General features: G+C 42.1%; 1 protein-coding gene across 2 annotated transcripts in view; it reads left to right on the top strand.

The window, feature by feature from the left end:
* The window catches only part of VWA8 (von Willebrand factor A domain containing 8), a 360,366-nt gene extending 344,508 nt beyond the window's left edge, over positions 1–15,858 (top strand). For both annotated transcript variants that reach the window (XM_059902829.1, XM_059902830.1), the window contains 3 exons: positions 11,719–11,817; positions 12,614–12,852; positions 14,896–15,858. In XM_059902829.1, the coding sequence (XP_059758812.1) occupies positions 11,719–11,817; positions 12,614–12,852; positions 14,896–15,004 (447 nt within the window). In that variant the 3' untranslated portion in view covers positions 15,005–15,858. The remainder of the gene's footprint in view (positions 1–11,718; positions 11,818–12,613; positions 12,853–14,895) is intronic.
* The last annotated feature ends 6,305 nt before the right edge of the window (positions 15,859–22,163 follow it).

Here is a 22,163-nt window from a genome sequence, read left to right on the forward strand (position 1 = left end):
AGTAATATTCCATTGTATATGTACTTTTTATTTTTTAATGGGCTTAATATTTTTTAATGTTTTACATCCTTTCTGGTATAAGGTGGAGTATAATTCTTAAATCACTTGGACCACTGATCACCAGTGAATGGTTAGACATCCATTGCATCAGCATAAATCCCACCTATGTTTTAAAACCTTGGGTTCTGCCAATAGTTGGATCAGCCCATTCACCTCTCTTGTGGATCCTGAAGGCCAGAGTACCTCAGCTCCCTTTGAGTTACATGAAGAGTTTAACCCCTTATAGACCACAGCAAACATACCACTATTAAAATTGGCATATTCAGTTATCTAGAAAAAAATTTAGTTAGAAAGGATTTCTATATCTCTGAAAGCAGAATTGCTCCGTTATGTGAAGCTACTTCTTCCAGGTTTTTAGAAAGATTCAGTAGAAGTCCACCAAGAAATTGATTGACAGAGCTCCCCAGGACTCGGTCAAGGATGAGACAGAAGGCCGGAAGTGGCAAAGCTAACAGGGGGTGTGTTGCATGTCCCACTGCATCTCACACTCAGGGTGTATGGAGAGGTTCATATTTGTCCACTTCTCACCATTAAAAGTCTGTAATCTGGAAGAACGATTAGTAAAACCAGACATGTTGCATAAAAAAGAAATAATGTCAGGGAAATAGCATTTCACAAATTGTTATTTTGTTTTGTTTTGTTTCTAATTGACAATTAGAAACCAAACTGTTGCCATATGACCTACTGAATTTCAACTAAATTCAACCAAATTACAAACATAGAGCACTTGCTGAGAGCAGAGTACTCTGCTAGGTACAGAGTTCCCTGCCATCCTTGAGCTTGTAGCTTTGTGAGGGAGACCTATAAAAACTAATTCTGGGGACCTCCCTGGCGGTCCAGTGGTTAAGACTTCGCCTTCCAATGCAGGGGGTGCGGGTTCGATCCCTGGTCGACGAGCTAAGATCCCACATGCCTCGCTGCCAAAAAAAACAAAAACATAAAACAGAAGCAATGTTGCAACAAATTCAGAAAAGGCTTCAAAAAAAAAAAACAAAAAACGACTTCTGATAGAACACTCAATGAGAGGCACTCAGTACAAAAGGCACAGGAAAGCATGCCTTTCCAGACTCTCCCCTTCGGGGCACCATCCTCAAAGCAGTATTTTGCTGACAGTCTCTTCGATTGCCACAACACTGTAAAGAATTTCCTCGGTTTTCATCTGTAAAACCACAGAAATATTGAGAAGATACCATACTAATATATGACTTTTTAAAAAACTTTTTATTGAAGTAGAGTTGATTTACTGACAAATCCAGGGGAAATTATAGTAAGACAGCACGATAAAATGAACTTTTTTCAAGGCTTGAAGAAGCTTCATCATGTTTTATGCTCTTTGATTTTTAACAGGAAGTAGTTTAACGGTTTGGGTTTTGTGCATTTTCGTATACTTATAAACATACCCCCTCACATTTACTACATAAGTCCCTTCAGAACTTTTTTTAAGAGCATAGAAAGTCTGATGAAACTAGAGCATTAAAATCTTTCCGACAACAGGAGAAAACTCTGAAGATTTCACAAAACAAGCTCTTTGAGGAAAAGTGGTACTTAGATGGGTATCTGGAGGGATGGGAAAGGGCAGACAGGACGGGAGAGGACTGCAAATTCCTCATTACGACCACGGCCTTTAGAGCTGAGCTCACCTCGCAGGTCATTCCCTCCAGTTTCCTCATTCCTCAGACAGGAAACTGAGACCCAGAAACATTAAGGGCTTTGCCCAAAGTCAGAAGGCTAGTTGGAGACAGAAGAGGATAGAGCCCAGGTCTCTTCTCCTTGTTTTCCCTTTTTTGTTTCGTTTTTAAACATTCCCCTTTATTTCCAATTTTTTTTATTTTGAAAAACTTTTAATCTACAAAAAAGTTGAAAAAACTGTAAAATGAACACCCATATGCCTTTACTTAGATTCACCAAGTGATCATTTTCTCCCGTTGTTTGCTTTATGTTTCTGTCTAAATACACAGTCTTTTTCTTCTCTCTGATCCATTTGAAAGTAAGTTATAACTATCATAATACTTTACCTCTAAATACTTCATTATGCTTCTGCCAAGAGTAAGGACATTCCCTAAATGATCTCAATACCATTATCACGTCTAAGAAAATCATCAATAATTTTATAATACCTTATAATATCCAATCCATGTTCACTTTTCCCGACTATTCCAATGGTTGCCATCCTGGGCTATAGAATATAAACCATCCCAATAGTGTCTAATTACTTTTCCCCCTACAATCTGGGATCCAGTCAAAGTCCTCACCTTATTTTTGGTTACAATGTCTTGTTAGCCTCTTTTAACCTGTAGCAGCCGCCTTTCCTACCACTACCATTCTACTTTTCATGATGGTCACTCTCTTGAGGGTCTAGATCATTTGCCTTGTAGAATATCCCTCATCCTGGATTTGTCTAGCTGTTTTCTCATGGTGCCATTTACCTTGTCTCTATATTTCCAGAACTCCTAACAGGCTTTCCCTCACAGCAGCTACCCTGGAGACTTTGTAAAGTCTTCCCACCATCCCTGCCAACATAACTAAGATTTTGAGTGGCCACAGGCTATCCAGGCTCTGCTGGGGCTCGCCAGGCCTCCTTTGTATAGGGTGAGCAGGTGGTGGGATGGAACCTACTTGCATTCTGCGAGAACTTTTCCTGTTTATAATGAAGTATTTTGAGGTATAAGTAATGCGTACACATAATGCAAAGTGTAAAAGGCACAAAAGGAGTCAGAGTGAAGAGTCAGCCCCCGCTTCCCCCTCTCAGTTCCCAGTTACCCTCCCTGCTGGTGACCACTGTTGATAGACTTTCTTGGTGTCTTCTCAGAGACATGTGATGCATACACATCAAGTGACAGAGTACCGTTCACTCTGTTCTGTGTCTTTACACTATACGATCTTATCCAACTCGTTTCATCTCTCTGTACTTCAATTTTCTCATTTTTGAAGGAAGCGTAAGGACAAGGAGTAACTAGTGAAAATACGTCATTTACTCAGCAAATATAAAATGAAGCATGAGCAAATGACAGTTTTAGGAGCTCCTAGTGAAAAATGTATATTCCATAGCCCAGGATGGCATCACATGGGGTGTCACATGTTAGGAATTCAGCAGTGTATGCTGAGACTCCCCACTCCCCAGTTCCAGAAAGTTCTTCATGTTGTCTTCCTGTAGTTATCCCTCCGTTGTAAAGCTGTCTAGTCTGTATTTGCTTTGAAACAGTCAGAAGCCACTGGCCTGGCCTGCAGATCTGGACTCTTCCCCGCAGCCTCTCTCTTGGCATCTGCTTTGTGTTCTCTTTGGCTTGGGCTCAGCTCCTGGGCTCTGGGACATTAGAGTCCAAGTCCAGGAGGCTCATTTGGAGGCAGCCTCCACTTTTATTCCACCTTAGCATGACCCATGAGCAAGAATTACTGAGAAGGAAAGGACCCTTGAGCAAGAATGACTGAGAAGGAAAGGTAATTCAATGGCAGAACACATTTCAAAGGCATCTGGAGTTTTTTAAGTTTCTCATAATTGTTCTACCCACTGAATTCAATTATTCTCAAGAACAGCATTTACAGTAGGCTTAAGACAGGAGCAACATTATTTGCTAATAATCAGCATAAAGTCCTCTAATCTTATGATCTGCAGAATTTTTGATGGTCACATAGCACTTAAACGCTGGTATGAAAAGTGGAACGGTAACGGTTACGGGAACCATGTCATTTAAGTCAGGAAGCATTTTTTTCCTTTACCTTCATTCCAGTTTGTTCCTCTTGATGTCTCCAAGCCCCTGGGAATGTTTTCACTGTAACCTTAAAGTAGACCTCTTGTGCAAAAGCTCTTACTGCCTTATTTTTTTTTCTTCAGAGTATTTAATAACACCAAAAGTTAAGTGTTTCTTCACTGAGCATTCAAATAGTGACACTGGAAAATAGATTTATTGAGTTATTGAGAAATTGGACTTTGAAAAAAAACTTCAAATGTATTGTTTCTATGGAGACATATAAACCACTTCTAAGGTCATGGTTTCCTAACAGAATTTTTTTTTTCTTTTTTTTCGGCTGTGTGGCTTGCGGGATCTTAGTTCCCCAACCAGGGATTGAACCCCGGCCCTCGGCAGTGAAAGCGCCGAGTCCTAACCACTGGACCACCAGGGAATTCCCCCAACAGAGTAAAAGGATCCCCTGAAGGATGTTGGAGGGCAGAGGTGTGTGGGCAGCACTTTTTACCCCTTCCCCCTACATCCCCAATTCAACCAAAATAATTCCACTTATAATGATATTGCATGACATTTCACAATCTGGACTTTTGTGCAATATTTCGTTTGGAGAAAGAGTTCCACTGCTTAAAAAAAATTTAGAGTTAGAAAACTGCTATTCTAGGACCAATACTGGATTGTTATTTCTTACAGACTCTGGGGGCTTTGTTTTTGGAAAAGCCTTCATCAATCCTCACTTAGATTTGGATGATTCACTCCCTTGACAGAAGAAAACAAGGCACAGGTGTTCCTACAATTAAGTGAAGCAGACTTTTTCGTTCCATTTCTTGGATGTGCCTGTTGGATTTTCATAGAGCCTTGGGAGCAGAAATGATCTTGGAAATTATTTTCACCAACCTCTTTGTTTTAGGATGAGGAAATCAAGATGCAGATCCCAAGGTCACACAGCTAAACTGTAAACAGCCAGAATGTCTGACTCCCATTTCAGGGCCTTTCCTTTGTTCACGTTTTATCCCTTGTTCTTGCAGCCATCTTATTTCTGCCCAATCAGTATATTTACAAAGCTGTAATTTAGGAGTAAATAGACCATTTACATAAAGTATTCTGTCTTCTCCTCCCCTTAGCACTCCTTCATCCAAAAGAGGTATACTAGACATACTTTTCTCAAAGATATCTTGGTCGGAAAGATGTGGAAAGATGTGACTCACAAACCAGCACCTGCTGGGAAAAATTCCTTCTATCAAAAATGTAGTTCAGCATCTGTAATTCACCTTTCCCCAATGTCTCAGGCATGTTTCAAATGTTTAGAAATGGAAATCAATCATCTTATCAGGCTCAAGCTTTGAATAAATTTTTTAATTTTTTTTTTTTTTGGCCTTGCCGCATGGCTTGTGAGATCTAAGTTCTCCGACCAGGGATTGAACCCAGGCCCATGGCAGTGAAAGCTCTGAGTCCCAACCACTGGACCACCAGGGAATTCCCTGAATAAATTCTTATTGCTGCTTGAAGGTAGGACCAAAGAAGGGTGTACAGACTTCTCTGAATCCATTCAGAGTTAAACACGAGTTCAGAATTGACTCAGTTGTAGATGTGGAAGTATTGGCCAATCCAACTATTCAAAAAGCCTAAGTAGAGACTGGGAGAGGGCGGAGGGGCAGGGGAGTAGTTAGGGAATGGTTATTTCTCTATAGTAAAAGCACTGGACTTAGAGTCAGAGCGCCTGGGTTTGAATTCCACCTCTGCCAGCACTAGATCTCTGACCTTAAGAAAGTCTGTTAATCTCCGAGCATCGATTTTTTAATTTGGGAAATGATGTTAATAACACCCACCCCAAAGGTGTGGAGAGAATCAGAACGAAATGAGATATACAGAAGCACTTTGTAAACCATAAAGGATGGTACGAGTGTTGACATTATACCCATGAAATGTATTGTCCGATCCTTTCAATGACCCTGTGAGGTTAGGTGAAACAGAGATTATCCCTACGTGTCAGAGAGGTTAAGTGATTTACAAGCATACAATGTTAGAGGTCATCTAAACCAGCATTATTTATAAGGTAGAAACAAGATTTGGAGGGGTTAGGTGACTTGCCTGAGGTCGAAACCTTGTTAAAGTCAGAGCTGAGTCTAGAATCTTTGACCTTCAGAACATTGTTCTCTTTACATTAACTTCCATAAGAAGAAAGGTTAGCGAACTAGTACCATAGATTATTGACTATACCCTAGAGTTCTGTTGGCACATCTCTTGACCTTTTAAATTCTATTTACCTTCTAATCCTTTGCTGCCGGCTGTCAGCAGTGCCACCTGAGAATGGTGTGTTTGTAGGTCTAGAAGGAGATTCGAATTTCACACATCATCAGGCTTCTGAAATAGCCTCAAATGATTCTCTTACTTACTTAAAATATAGATAAGTAATAAAACATAACTTCTCCTAAAGTTAGCAAATGATTATCCTTCCCAGTAAAAATTTAAACACAAATCTTATTCATAAAAATGCTAGGAGCTCTTTGTTTGAAGCAAAGCTTTCTTTGCCATCTAAGTATTATAAATCATCCTAATCTGATGATAAATCTTTGTGTCTTGCACTGAAACTCAGCATTTGTTTTCATTTTTCATACCTTTCTCTAAACAAATGAGATTTTCAAAAGAAAATATAGCAAAAGGGCATTTAAACAAATTTCTAAATCAAAAAAAGTATTAAAATTGGTCCTCTCTAGTTGAGGCTTTTCTTTACTGCTGTGGTTTAATGTTTATGTTGGATGTTAAATGCAAGACTCCACGGAGATTTAAGGGATGCTCTGAAAAGTGCAGAAATCATGATCATAAAAATTTTGAGCTACCCAGAAAAAGTTATGATCTAAATGTCAGGTGGTTGATAACAACAGTTAGGTTCTTGTTTAGTGACCCCTATGATTCCTGCCTGGAAGCAAGCTTGAGACCCTATCAGGTCTGATTTGACAGTGGTCACGGCAGGAAGCAGACTGGGTGAATGGCAGAAGCAGACGTTAGAGATACTAACTACTAATAAGTATAGTTCATATCCTTTTTCCTTTAACCCAGGAAATTTTGAGGATTAGCTCTCTGTAAAATGTGTTGGGATCCTTGGAGAACAGATACCAGATAATTATGACATAGAAGGATTGTTTTTCATGGAAGCTTAAAATGATCTACAGTAACACCAGGGAATGCTCCACATTTGGATGTACTTTGAATTCCTCTCAAGCAGTTTATTTACTTTGGGCACAGAAGAATCCCCAAGCCCATCTGGAAGATGAGAACCAGAGCCTGCAAACCATTTTATAAGCCCCATCCTGTCCTTTAGGTGTGTCTTCTCAGCCTTTGCAATACTAACTAGGCCCAGACAAAGGCAGATCCTTCTGCAAATTGCACTTTCCTTACTGCAAATAAAGGAAGGAAAAAAAGGAGGAAAAAAAAGGAAGGAAGAAAGGAGGGAGGAAGAAAGGAAGGTCTGCAACTCACCTATCTCATTTGCCTGAAAAAGTATAAGATGCTTTTTTTCTCCTGGGCAGATAATTAAATGGTAGATGATAGGTAGATCAATCAAATGGTAGATGGGTTTGTGACTAAAATATTTCTGGAGTGTTCAATCAGTCTGTTTTTGATAAAGGGCATCCAACAATTCATTTGACTGCTATTTGTTTAATAATTAACTAGCAACATTTTTCCTTGCAGTAACCAGTTATGTCAACCCTGTAAACAGACCACATGGTCAAATATTTATTTATATAGTGTCACCCATGGTCATCTGGTTAGTAAGAACGTTAACCATCAGTTAAAGGGAAAGAAAAAGTCTAATATGTATATATATATATATTTCAAGGAACTGATCTTACCCCCTTATGTGTAAGATTCCCGTTTAACAGATTACTTCACCAGCCCCCTAATGAAAGCAGCCTGCCTGGCACCTTCTCAGGAGAACTTTATTCTTGGCTTAAAACGTTCCTGCCGTGACTATTGTCAAATCAGTCTGGACAGGGCCTGGCACATGTTTCTGTGGAGGAATCGTGCAGGTTTTCTCCACATCCGTGCCAGTCCTTGCACTGAGCCCGTGGTGACCTTGGTCAGGCATATACTGAAGCCAGCACTCCCCTATAGTAATCCATCGTCCAGAGCTGTGCTGCCTTTAGGTTTCAAGCTTTGCTACCTTTTCACTACGTTGACAGCAAACTGTACATAGAGTTTCTTTCCATATATGGAATTTGTTACATCCCTGGAAAGCATTCACTGCTGAGCTTTTTTAACGTATTGGTAAATTTCCCTCACAATTCTTTTGTATTTTAAAAAAAACACCCTAAAACCAGGCATAGAATAATGTCCCTGGCCCCTGCCCAAGGCCCCACTCTGGCTCTTCTCTGGCCATGCCCCTACCATCGGGGGAGGAATCTATGGGGCCAAGGGGACAAGCCCCCTTAGAGCTTTTTTTCTAGATCATTCTCCCAGTTCCTGGGATCCCCAACTATCCTGCTCAGGTCACCCCACGTCTGCTCGTTGGGCCTCTTTCTTAGGTCCATCTTTCTGGGGCAGACTGGCCAATTGTGTGAGCACCCAGAGCTGAGGATGACTGAAGGATGTGATGGCATGTGGACCTGAGGACTGGGTGTCCACACACGTGCATGTGAGGCACCTCGTGGTGGGGGACAGAGCCAGCTACAGAAAGAGAAGGGCGTGGGCTGCAAGCCAGGGGCCAGGACTACCCACACAGCCATGTTCTAGCACAGAGCTTCGAGAATCCAAGTATTTGAAATTTGACCCTGGCTCTCCAAGTCATTATAATGTATGTTTATCAAAGTTGGAGGACAGAACATATTTTATTTAACAATTTGTATAGCCTGATTTATAGCTTTCAAATATTTAGACATCCTATACGGGCCTTCATTTGTCCACTTACTTCTTCAATTATACACTTGTCTCTGTCCACTCTCATTCTCTCTGCCTTCCTTTTAGTCTCAGAAAAAGAAGTGTCCTCCCTCCCTCTCCAACTTAACCCTCTGACTGTGACCCTGATCTCTTTCCCCACTGCCTCCGCTCTGCTGCCTATAAAACGCAGTCACCTCTCCCCCAATACCCATCTAGCTGCTGTTCTATTTCTCTTTCTTACACCACAAACCTTTCACTGAAATTATCCCCACAAAGGTCGCCATTGATTCTGATGCCCAGAAGTCATGAGTCACCATTCTCCTTGATGGTTATGGTTAGCGTAAGTCAGCACAGTTGTACAGCTGCTTCCGAAACCCTACACACTGATTTCCAGGGCCATCCCGGTTACCTGCATCTGCCATTGCTCTTCTTCCCTCTGCCCTGTGTCTTTCTTCCACCCCAACAAGGATACTCCCCAAGGCTCGGTTGAGGGGGTCCTTTGCTCTTCTCTCTCTATGCATTTGCCCTTGACAGCTGCACCTCTCCCTCCTGGGGATGACAGCCAAGTTTCAGACGACAAGAAATAAGTTTCTTCTCTGATATCTCCCTGAACGCACGATTCCAGCGTGTCTAGAATGGAACTCATCTTCCCCAAGTAACCCGACTGCCTTCTGACTTCTTATTTTTGCATAAAAATTATTTCAGCAGAAATTTTTCTACTTTTCATTTTTCATACAACGGTTTCAGTTATGTTATGGGTTGGTTTTTTTTTCAGCTAGCTTGGGCTAACCACCATTTATCACATGAGTGCTGAGAGAAAAAAGATACATTCCAGCTTCCACAGAGCTTATTTGTAAAAGAATGTAGCCCACATGGGAAAGGAAAGCTTCTTAATGCCCCAAGTTGACTGCAAACTCTCTCAAAATACTTCAGCAATTAACAGACCAGGCCCACTCATAGATACTAAAATGCGTTAAGATGAATAAGATACACCCTTGCCTTCAAAAACCTCACCAGTGGGCTTCCCTGGTGACGCAGTGGTTGAGAATCTGCCTGCCAATGCAGGGAACACAGGTTCGAGCCCTGGTCTGGGAAGATCCCACATGCCACGGAGCACCTGGGCCCGTGAGCCACAATTACTGAGCCTGCGCGTCTGGAGCCTGTGCTCCGCAACAAGAGAGGCCGTGATAGTGAGAGGCCCGTGAACCGCGATGAAGAGTGGCCCCCGCTTGCCACAACTAGAGAAAGCCCTCGCACAGAAACGAAGACCCAACACAGCCATAAATAAATAAATAAATAAATAAACAAACAAACAAACCTCACCAGTTAAAAAAGAATGACATGAAAGGGAATCATTGCATTGCCCTCAACACCTTAAGTAGTGTTTTGCTCATGGTAGGTGTTCAAAAGACAGCTGTTGATTGATGGTCAGATGGTGAATAGACAGTAGTAATTCTTAAGCATTTTGACCCATAACACTCCAAGTAATCCCTAAAATATTTTGCCCCAGACCCATACCCAGAATTTTCTTTGCAGATCCCCCAGTTGCTCAGATACCCTAAGGTCTATTCCAATCTTTATATCAGCATCATAAAAAGTCTTAGAGGGAGATGGGGGGAGAAAAGGGAATTTGGGGGCAAACCCCATGATTGGAGAGAATCACCTTGCCCCAATTATAGTTGCCTCAGATCCCAAACTTCTTTCCAGATTCTGTAAAAATGCTGCACCTTTCTCTCAGCTCCAGCCTTTTCTCAACAGACAGGACTTTCTCTTGTGTATTGTGAGAGAGGGAATTTAAAAGGTATTTCCTAAACTGAAAAATCTATGTCATGCACTATTAAATAGAAAAGCAAATTATAAAATTATATGGTCAACATTATCCATTAGTTAAAAATAATGTTGATGCAGACATACATATGTGTGAATGTGCAACCCCTTACACATATATTGAAAGGAAATTCAAGCTTAGGAACTTATACAAGGAAACATTAACAGAGGTTATCTTTGAGTAATGGGATCATGGATAATTTTTACTTTCTTTTGTTGTGTTTTTCTATAATTTCTGCAGTGACTGTTTCGCTTTTGTGTTCAGGAAAAAAGTATGTGTATTAGTTTTCTATTGCTGTGTAACAAATTACCATAAACATAGCTTCTTAAAGCAATACCTGCTTATTAAGTCATAGTTCTGTAGTTCAGAAGTCCGGGCAGGCTCAGCTGAGTTCTCCTCTTCGGGTCTCATAAGGCTGAAATCAGGATGTCAGCCAGGCTGGGCTCTCACCTGAAGGCTCTGAGGAGGAATCTCCTTCCAAGGCCATTCAGATTGTTGGCAGAATTTGGTTCTTTGCAGTTGTAGAACTGAGGTCCCTGTTGCTGTACTGGCCCTCAGGCAGGGTTGTTCCTAGATGCGATGCTTGGGGTCTTGCTCTGTGGTCCCCACCATCTCAGCCACAGATAACTCCCACATGTCAAATCCCCCCCACACTTCAAATCTCCCTGTCTTTCCCTTCTACTAATAGCCAGAAAAAACTCTACTTTTTAAGGGCTCATGTGATTAAATTAGGCGCACCCAGATAATCTGTTTTGATCAACTCAGAGCCAACTGATTAGCAACCTTAATTACATCCACAGAATGTTACATAACATAGTCATGAGTGATATCATATTCACAGGTCCTGCCCACACTTAAGGGGAGAGGATTGTATAGGCTGTGTATACCAGGGGGCAGGAATCTTGGAGACCACCTTAGAATTCTGCCTACTACTCTGTGTGTGTGTGTGTGTGTGTGTGTGTGTGTGTGTAATTATTTTAAACTCTCCCCTAAAAGTTAAGAATGGAATTCTTGGTAGCCCCTGAAGCCCTCATCATACTTTCTACCTCCTGCTGGAAAGCAGAGATCACACAAGGACAGACCAGAAGTGAAGGAGCCTGGAATTGTTTTGCCTTGTTGACAAACACACATCCATCTCTCTGCTTTTCTCCATGGCCATATGTTGAGCAATTCTGGGCAATAACAAACCAAAGAGTTGGAGGCTTATAGGTCTAATGACAATTCTTTAGTGGACAGAGGCTTCTAACTCTCTGATTCTCTTGCATATAGTATGACATCGCTGGACACTCTGGAGATGGCTACAACATTGCTATAGTTCCAATTAACAAAATCCCCAAGGACAATAAGCAAAGACTAGAAATTCTCAAGGTAAGTACATTCAGTTACCTCTATATCATGAAAACTTCCACCAGATTCAGTAAAGTATCTTCTGGTCACTGAAAAGATTCACTGAAGAAGCAGCAGTTACAGGAAAGAAAAAGACTTTCTGTTTCACAAACATTCAAGCATTAAACTGAGAAAGCACTTAGCATGCCTAAATTCCTTTTTTACACCATACAAAATTTAAACTTTGTTCCCTACATATTTTTAGGGTACTCAGTATTGTATCGGGATTCTATTCAGCCCCCTATATTTCAGAAGGAAAAGAATGACTCCTTCTAGAGTACTCTCTAACCCAAATTTTATGTATTTCGTAGTATTTTCTAACAATAAATTCAGTTTCACATACTTAGATCTACAATAGAAACACACTCACCATGATTCTAAAGTAAATTTCCTCCCTTGCTATTGATGTAAGTACAATGCATAGTGTTGTAATTTTGTTTATTGGAAACTCAACCCATTCCTTATTTTTCTTCTGTGTCATCTCCATTCTCCAGTGTGATACCAAGTTTCATATTTTCTTACATTTTCTCACTTTAAATGGCAGCTTGAGCCTTAAAAATCAGTGCCAAATGGGATAGTTTTGGAACATTTCCTGTTTTTAATGAAAGTCTTAACCACATTCAAATATCACTGCGTATTGTTGTCACACTAAGGTGCAAATTAAGTAGAACTCACTCAGAGTATTTGTGCTTTCTCATTGTCAATAGAAAAATCATCACGTTTGTTAAAAAAAGGAGCTTCTCATTCATGGCCTTTGTACGATGTCTCTTCCCCCCAGACGATGCACGCCCACGCTCAGTTCTGCATGAGTGGGGACCACACATTAGAGGGGACAGAACACGCCATCAAGGAAATCGTCAAAGAAGAAGCTGACGAGTACTTTGTCATTGTCTTAAGTGATGCCAACCTGTCACGCTATGGAATACATCCTGCCAAGTTTGCCCAGATCCTGACAAGCAACCCTCAAGTAAATGCTTTTGCCATTTTTATTGGATCTTTAGGTGATCAAGCAGCCAGGTAAGTGTCATTCCAGGATGCAGCAGGGGGCAGGGATGGAGATACTTAAGTACCTGACACATGCCATTTCATGGGCTTCCCATCGTGAGGGGCAGTGGCGGGGGGAGGGTGGGAATGGAGGAGAAACAGAAACCAGAGTTGCTGCCCTCAAGCAGCTGAGAGTCTAGGTGAGGGGATGGGACGTTCTAGCTTATATCTGGATGAGCAATAATACTTTAAGTTATTTATTTTTCAGTTTATATTTAAACTAACCAACAATAAAATAAATAGCAAATTGATTTGTCCACCAATAAATTAAACAGTACTTTATACATTTTGCTTTTTACATCAAGGTGCTAAGCTCAGTTCTATTCCGTTCATGCTCAAGTCATATCCAAAGTAGCAAACATCTACTATTTTCCTAGCATCAGAGATTGGGTGTCTGTGTCTCTACAGTGTATGTAGACAGACACACACATATATGTAAATAATACCTAATATGTGTGTCTACATATTTATAGACATAGATAGATCATCTTCTTTCTTATATTTCTCCTTCATGTATGTCTGTAATTATAGTAAGATGCTGCACTGAATACGCTGAATATTCAGTAGAGAAATTTATGGTCAGATAATAAATACCATTGTGGATCATCTGAAAGGAGAGATCTGGAAACACTTTTATTTCTTAAACACACTAACATTTATCTTTTTGAATTATAAACAGGAAGACGCATGGTTTTTCTCTGCTTAAAGTACTTGTAAGAAGCAGAAAACGCAATTGAAAGTATATCTCCTCAAAAAAAAAAAAAAAAAATCCTGCCTCCACACAAAAGGCCACATACCCTTTTATTACTCCACCTCTTTTACCTGTCACACCCTGTGGTACAGAGTCCTACAGACTAGGAGATGTTTTAGTGTCCAAAGTGCTGACATATTTTTCTCTTCCTTTCGCCTTGCTGCAGGATTGCAGAGTACGGCTAAGAACAGACTTAATATCACGTAATTACAGTCACTTTATTACACGTGACTTTGCATTTTTCTCAGTTGTATGTGTTAGCCTCTTCGAGGACTTCCGTGTCCTCAGACATAAACCGTGCCTTTTCCACTCAGGTTGTCTTCAGGACCAGCCCAGGATGAATCAAACGGCAAGCTCAACAAATATTGGTTGAGCTGAAATAGCTATTTCGTCTTTCTAGTGAACAGATCCCGTTTGAATACTTAAGAAAACACAATAATACCCTTGTGGTTTCCTAGGGAAATGATCCAACATCCACTGGCAAGAGATATGTTTCAGAATTAGCTGGTCTACTGGGCATGCCAAATGTATGATACTACACAGGATGGTGGACTTTTATTAAATGTCATTCCAAAACCAAACTTTGTTGGCACAGTGAAAGGAGGCGTTCTTTTGGGTAGAACTGTGTCTTGTACTTATATTGCCTCCAAAAATGGCCCTTTGTTCCAAATGATAAATTGACATTTTAAAAAATTATCATAAGCCTGTATAACCTCAGTGTCATCAAAACAGCAATTGCATAAGTCAGATTACATTTCACATTGTATGATGCGGGGCAAAAAAGAGAGAGAGAGAGCGTGTGAGAGAGAGGAAGAGAGAAAGAACCACTTGGGGTTTGGCTGGGCAACATTTTTCAAGACCTGTTTTCTAAGGCAGGAAAAGCAGTTAGAAGTACAGGGTGAGGTCAACACGTTCAATGGATCCAGGTGAGCTAGTCCCAGATTGGTCCCTAGGGCTCCGTTCTGTCCAGGGAACATAAAAATACCAGGAAACTACAGTAATAAAAGGGAGAGAATTTTTTCTTTGCAAATTCGCTGATTTTGTCACTGAAAAGACCTTTCTTTCGGTTCAGTGCTTTCAGTGTGCCTCTCCCTGTAGCTGTTGCCTAGTGACAGCGGGTTCCACTGCAGGCAGGGGCAAGGTATTAAAGAGTGAAAACTTCCCTCCCTAAGAAACCATTCGGATGCTGAGGTTTGCAGGGGCAGGAGGTGGAAGGGGAGCCCTGATTTGCAATGGTAATTTTCTTTCCCCATCCATCCTGACAGGCTTCAGAGAACTCTACCAGCTGGCCGGTCTTTCGTTGCCATGGATACCAAGGACATCCCTCAGATTTTACAACAGATTTTCACCTCCACCATGTTGTCCAGTGTTTAAGAAGTGCCCTTTATCATCCCGATGACCCTGGGATTTGAAATAAGCTAGGAAGAAAGAGTATTCTGAAGAAAAGAAGAGGTCTATAAAGTGCCCCCGAGTGATGACTGGATAATTCTGGCATTCCCGGGCCTTCCTGCGCTTGCTAAGTAATCAGAGTTCAGAGAAGCAGCCAGAGCGAGGCCCGTGCATGGAAATCTACAAGCATTGATGGGTTTACAAGTCATTAGAGGAAGCGAGTTGACCTGCATTATACAAAAGGTCAGGGTTAAGGGAAGGTGGTTTGAGAACTATGGTGCGTGGTCTGTTCCCAAAAACCTGACAGAAAGAGTACCTTGCTTTTGCCTTAACACAGCACGTGGTCACCTAGGATAACAAAAGTGACCCCAGCAAACTAAGCCTTTGATGCCACATCCTGACACTGGAATACAAGTCTGTGCAAACCCACCCAATCAACTCCTCTTCAATAATTATTTTTATTTTCTCCTCCACTCTGTATTGCCCAACAAACAATGACTTTACAGTATTTAACCCACTGAAAAGTCCTTTCGACTGCAATATTCTATAAAAGGTTGGGTTTTCTCAATAATTTCATTTTCTTAGCCAAAACCAAAAGGAATCAAAAGATCCTTGGATTGCTTCCTTTCCCATGTGACTTTTAAAAGGTTAAATAATAAGGAGCAAATGTCCTATTCTCCGTGCTGCTGGGATTGGAAGGATGTCTTGCCTTGAGTTTCCTGTTTCTTCTCCTTCTTTAGTGCTCCTCAAAAGTTTCACACTCCTCCGTTTTCGTGTCCAAAATGTAATGCTCAAAATAACAAATGCTTATGTTTTTACATAAAGCAAAGTAAAAACAAGGCAGTATGTTTGAACTGAATGGTAATGAGATTTCTATAGCTATAGCTATAAATATATATATATATATATATATATATATATATATATATATATATATATATATATATATATTTAAGCCTCATTCTTTTTTTTTATTCCCACTCTCTCTTGGGCTGACCTTTACTTATCAATAGACTCGATGTCAGTTTTTTTTTTAATCAAATGCTCCAGCAGAAGTCAGTCTCTTTCCAACCATATAATAAGTTTCTCTTCACCTTCAATGGTAAAGTCCGAAATGCTGGGGGCACCATTGTGTCTGTGCTTTCATAAGACAAGTTGGAAAAATTAGTCTTGTTAATAATGGTAAGTTATTCACCCATACATAGTGGGAATTGTACGATTCATTTTACTTTAACTATAGGAAAGAAAAATAGATGGCACCCATTTGTTTCACCAATCCATCTCCCTATGAAAGAAATAAAAGCAATCAGATTTCCAGTGCAGTATTGCCCAGCAAGTTTGCATGGCTTGTCTTGTTTCTCTAGACAGACGCTTGCTTTGTGTACTGAATCATCCAATGATGCAAACGATTTCAATCCAAGAAGTATCTTTAAAAATGCAATTGCAGGGCTTCCCTGGTGGCGCAGTTGTTAAGAATCCGCCTGCCAATGCAGGGGACACGGGTTCGAGCCCTGGTCCGGGAAGATCCCACGTGCCGCGGAGCAACTAAGCCCGTGTGCCACAGCTACTGAGCCTGCTCTCTAGAGCCCATGAGCCACAACTACTGAAGCCCACGCGCCTAGAGCCCGTGCTCTGCAACAAGAGAAGCCACCGCAATGAGAAGCCCCTGCACCGCAACGAAGGGTAGCGCCCACTTGCCGCAACTAGAGAAAGCCCATGCATAGCAACGAAGTCCCAGCTCAGCCAAAGATAAATAAAATAAAAATAAAATTTTTAAAAATGCAATTGCAGGGCTTCCCTGGTGGCGCAGTGGTTGAGAATCTGCCTGCCAATGCAGGGCACACGGGTTCGAGCCCTGGTCCGGGAAGATCCCACATGCCGCGGAGCAACTAAGCCCGTGTGCCACAGCTACTGAGCCTGCTCTCTAGAGCCCATGAGCCACAACTACTGAAGCCCACGCGCCTAGAGCCCGTGCTCTGCAACAAGAGAAGCCACCGCAATGAGAAGCCCCTGCACCGCAACGAAGGGTAGCGCCCACTTGCCGCAACTAGAGAAAGCCCATGCATAGCAACGAAGTCCCAGCTCAGCCAAAGATAAATAAAATAAAAATAAATTTTTTAAAAATGCAATTGCAGGGCTTCCCTGGTGGCGCAGTGGTTGAGAATCTGCCTGCCAATGCAGGGCACACGGGTTCGAGCCCTGGTCCGGGAAGATCCCACATGCCGCGGAGCAACTAAGCCCGTGTGCCACAGCTACTGAGCCTGCTCTCTAGAGCCCATGAGCCACAACTACTGAAGCCCACGCGCCTAGAGCCCGTGCTCTGCAACAAGAGAAGCCACCGCAATGAGAAGCCCCTGCACCGCAACGAAGGGTAGCGCCCACTTGCCGCAACTAGAGAAAGCCCATGCATAGCAACGAAGTCCCAGCTCAGCCAAAGATAAATAAAATAAAAATAAAATTTTTAAAAATGCAATTGCAGGGCTTCCCTGGTGGCGCAGTGGTTGAGAATCTGCCTGCCAATGCAGGGCACACGGGTTCGAGCCCTGGTCTGGGAAGATCCCACAGGCCGCGGAGCAACTGGGCCCGTGAGCCACAGTTGCTGAGCCTGCGCGTCTGGAGCCTGTGCTCCGCAGCAGGAGAGGCCGCGATAGTGAGAGGCCCGCGCACCGCGATGAAGAGTGGCCCCCGCTTGCCGCAACTAGAGAAAGCCCTCGCACAGAAACGAAGACCCAACACAGCCATAACTAAAATAAATAAATAAAATTTGAAAAAAGAAAATGCTCCGTATTAAAAAAAAAAAAAAAAAAAGAGGGAAAGCAATATTAAAAAAAAAAAATGCAATTGCATTAATAACAACAATAATGATAATGATAAGAACGGCAGCTAGCATTTACTGATTACTATGTACCAGGTATGCTAAGTGATTTCATACGTTATTCCATTCAATCCTCACAACAGTGCATGTAAAATAGGTATTTTTTAACCTCATTTACAGATAAGGAAAGTGAGGCTCAGAGAACTTAAATCACTTTCCCAAGATTCCCATTTCGAGACTATTGACTAACTACTCATTGTACTATTAACATCCTCATTTTATGAAGAAGGAAACTGAGGCTTAGGGAAATTCAGGAAAACGGGGTCAGGGGCAGAGCTGTGACCCTGGATTGTCTCCTCTCATGCTTTATTCCTGCAAACCTAGATGTCGAGCTTTTGGTGCCTTTTTCTCCTTTCTCCCAGTGCAGTTTCTCTTCTTGCAAAATGACCACATTTCCTAGAGCTCCCTCTCCCTGGTACTCAGAAGCTATCTGCACAATTTGAGCACTTAGAGGAGGGAGTGGGGACCAAGGACATGGGACACTGCTGGAGGGACACTTCTAACCGCTCCTTCTTGGGCCCACAGCAAATTGAGGAAGTGTCCATCCAAGGGGCAGCTTAACCCCTAGGGGTGCCCCTTTGCTAGAGGGTCACAGCCCCTGAAAGCCTTTGGAAGTTGAATCCAAGAGTGATTGACGGAACAGCCTTTTAATGAATCCTGCCTATGGGTAACTACCTGAGTAAGCAGAAGCCTTTTTTTTTTTTTTTTTTATAACATGGAAAGAATGTTCTCAAGTAATTTAATTTCCCTTTCCCCACTGGCCAGACATCCTTTGCAAAAGTTATTTTTTAAAAATATGTAACTCCTGGCTTTTCTGATTTGTAAGAGGGAAGGATGATGGGGGAGGGGAGTAGAGAGTGAGAAAATGAAGGGCTTTTTTTCACTTCTTGCAATACCTAAGTTGTGCCTTTATTATTAAATGCACTTAATTATAGGCCACTCCAAGCTGTTCCCAGGCCCTTCTTAGGGCCAGGACGTTATAATAAACGCATTGTGTGCCTCAGGGGGGGGCTTCCAGAGAAAGGCAGCTAAACCCGTCCTCAGGGAGCCCGTGTAATGCTGAGAAGGTTCATTGTGATCCCCAGCAGCCAGGAGGAATGAATGCCATGAATCGTCTCAGTAGAGGATGCGTTTTCCCCCCCGGAGTCCTTTGTGTGCTCCAGCAAAATGACCTCATCACATACAGGCGGCTCAAACGCAGCCACAAGAAGAGGGTGGGAGCAGGAGTACCAGAGCCCAGCACATGTTTGGAATGAATCATTTAATTCTTTACATTACACCCTTTCCTGTGAACTATCAGGAGGAGAAATCCATCAATGCCAGAAAGGTTTACTCTAAACAAACTTTCAGGCTTTGGGAGCCATTTAGAAGTGGTTTTCCGTGGGGAGCATTGCCAGCGTCCCTGAAGGCAGCTCCGGAGGCTCCAAACCCTCCCTCCACCTGGTGCCTTCTCGTGCCTGTCAGATCAGCCAAAACGAGATTCCTCAGGGAACAGAGCAAAGAGATATGGGACCAGGGAGCAAGAGGCATCCTCGCTTATTTGTTGCGTTTCTATTTGTTTCCTCCCATCACAATTATAAGACATATTTCACAAGTCTAAGCTGATACCTCATGTGCCTAGACAGATTTTTTTTTTTTCTGGAATTGCATCTAAGGAATAGGCAAACCTCCATTCGTATTTAGTAAACTGTACATCACTTCTTCATCTTATTAAGAAATAAAATGTCCCCTTTTTAAAAATCATTCCAACCACTAACAGAGATGGCTTTTTAAAATACTTAATTGAAGAGTCTAATTCACTACCAATTTCTGGTCAGGGTTATATCATAAAGTTCTTACCTGTTGCCTTTCCTTTACATTTTTTCTAAGACTTGCTGTGGCAAAAGTACTACAGGTAATGGAAAGGAATTCCAAAGTTCCATCTTGTAGTGGGAGGATTTCCAAACTCTGGGTAGAATTAGTCAGTAGGAAGGAAGTTCTCAATGCTGCTCGGCTGTTAACTACCTGTGCAGACTTGGGCTAGTCACTCGTGGGCTTCAATTGCTTCATCTCTGAATTAAAAGGGTTGGACAAAATGATCTCTAACACTGAAGTCCCATGTTCCTTTATCTCCTACAGAACTGACTTTGTCCCTTGTATGTCTTAGAGAGCCACACCATTTCAGTGTATTTTTGTCTCAACCCCACACACATTTTAACCCCTACTGTACAGAGGATTTTGGCACGTATCTCAATCGCCCTAACAAAACTGTTATTGAATGAATATGCATTCTAAAAGCTACATAAGCTTCATTAGAATTGGACAAGAGGGCTTTTTCCCCCCAGCAGCTGGACAGATATTTCTGTTGGATCATGATTCACAAGATTTCTGCCCATTGTCTCTTGCTTTGCATTTTACAGCCATAAAATAAAATTCCATATCTGCTGATCTGCACAGTGGGATCAAAAAGTATCAGGAATTGGAAAACTACTGTGTGCTGAGAGCTGACCTTTGGGCCACAGCTGAACAATGTGCAATTGTGTATGTGGTTTTTTTTTTAAATTTTTAGATCCTGTAAACAAAAATCTCCTCCAGAGGAGGAAAAAAAAAAATGCTTGCCAAGCAAACTCTCAAGATGAGAGCGATTTGACACTCTTTTTTTTTTTTTGAGACTAAGCGCTGTCTGGGGCTTTCACCTTCAAACAGAGACAGCGTCCCTTCTGGCCCAGCCGTGCACATTTGCTTTAGAATGCCAGGATTACATAATTTTAAAACTGAGTGGCACTTGTGGTATTTGGCCACTCAGAGCAAAGTATAACACTCTTTTAAGCTGGCTTGGGTCCAGAAGGTGGCAAGAACGTCATGTTCTGCTCTAAGAAATCTCATCAAGGGACCTGTCAGCTCTAAAGAGCATGGACCACCACGCATGGTCCCCCCATCCCGCCCTCAGCAGGCACCAAAGGCACCCTGACCCTTCGCTCTTCTCACGGGCTTCAGTGAAAGGGTTTGGAGCTGCCAGCTTTTCCCCTATAGGAACAACTGAAGGATTTGTCAATAAACCCTGACTCCAAAGATGATAGGTATGACCCCAGAGGAGTTCCAGAATATAAGGATTTATTGAAATTACATGCAACTCTGAAGCATTAGCAACAGTAACTGGAGCTTGACCTGGAAATGGAAGGAAACTGTCTGTCTGAATTTCCCAAAGCGAGTGTGCCTGTCATGCCGGCCGGAATGTGGAGAGAAAGTAACGAGCCTGTCAAGAGTCCTTTGTGTAATTGGTCTCATGATGCCATACTTGAAGCCTTATTCGTTGAAACTTGAAGAAAAATAAAGTGTATTTACGCAGACAGGACATTCAAGTTGGACTTTCAAATGTAACATATTTATATTAATAAATACCGATGCTAATTTATTGAGACTGACCATTTCTTCATTTCGGAACTAATAATTAAGTAGTTGTCCGTCATCAGGCTCCAGGAATAGAGTGAGTCTCAACAAAGCTAGGTGGTCCGTTTCCTTTTACAAAAGATTTTCTGGCCCATATGAAATTCAGCGCTGAAAACGCTGGCCCAGAAAGGAACACTTAGGGGCCAGTGGAAATAAGTGGCAACACTGGGGAAGCAGCCTGTTGACCACCGTTGGCCTTGCCTCCCGGCACGTGGGATGGGGGATGGGGGATAGGGGTGTCCCCATAGATCCCAGAGCTGGTGAGGAATCCAAGGGTCTCTGTAGCAGGCCAGGATGCCCAGATTCCGGGGTGTATGCACACACAATTAAAAGGACAGATGATGGGCTACCTGGGAAAGCCTAAAGCTTAGTTAATGGACACAGGCACTGGGGAAATACAGCTGTCTGTTTTGCAGTGAACAAAGAAATGGTCTGTTATCTGAAAAGTATCCCTTAGGACCCAGATGCTTTTGAACAACTATTTTCCAGGCGGATAGAATATGCATGTCCATACATGGCAGGCTTGAGTACAAAGATGTGATATTCAATGTGTGGTGCCTGAACTAAAGCCTCTCTTTTTCTCTCTCTGACCTTTCCTACAAACTGGAGGGAACTGGAGCACTCTCTGCAGAGGTGGAAGATTGTCTCAGCTCCACAAAACCTCCTGAAAGCAGACATTCACTCACTTGGCAGGAATACAGCCCTGCACAGCTGGCCTGGCGCCTTGCCCCGTCACATCTGAAGTCTATCTTTAGAGAGGGGTTTCTCAGCGAGAGGGGCTCCCCTCTTTTAAAATACAAACAGCTCTGGGAGGCCATCCATCACACGCATCTTGGTTTG

This window comes from Balaenoptera ricei, chromosome 18 (assembly GCF_028023285.1).
Source record: "Balaenoptera ricei isolate mBalRic1 chromosome 18, mBalRic1.hap2, whole genome shotgun sequence".
NCBI classification, from domain to species: Eukaryota; Metazoa; Chordata; class Mammalia; order Artiodactyla; family Balaenopteridae; genus Balaenoptera; species Balaenoptera ricei.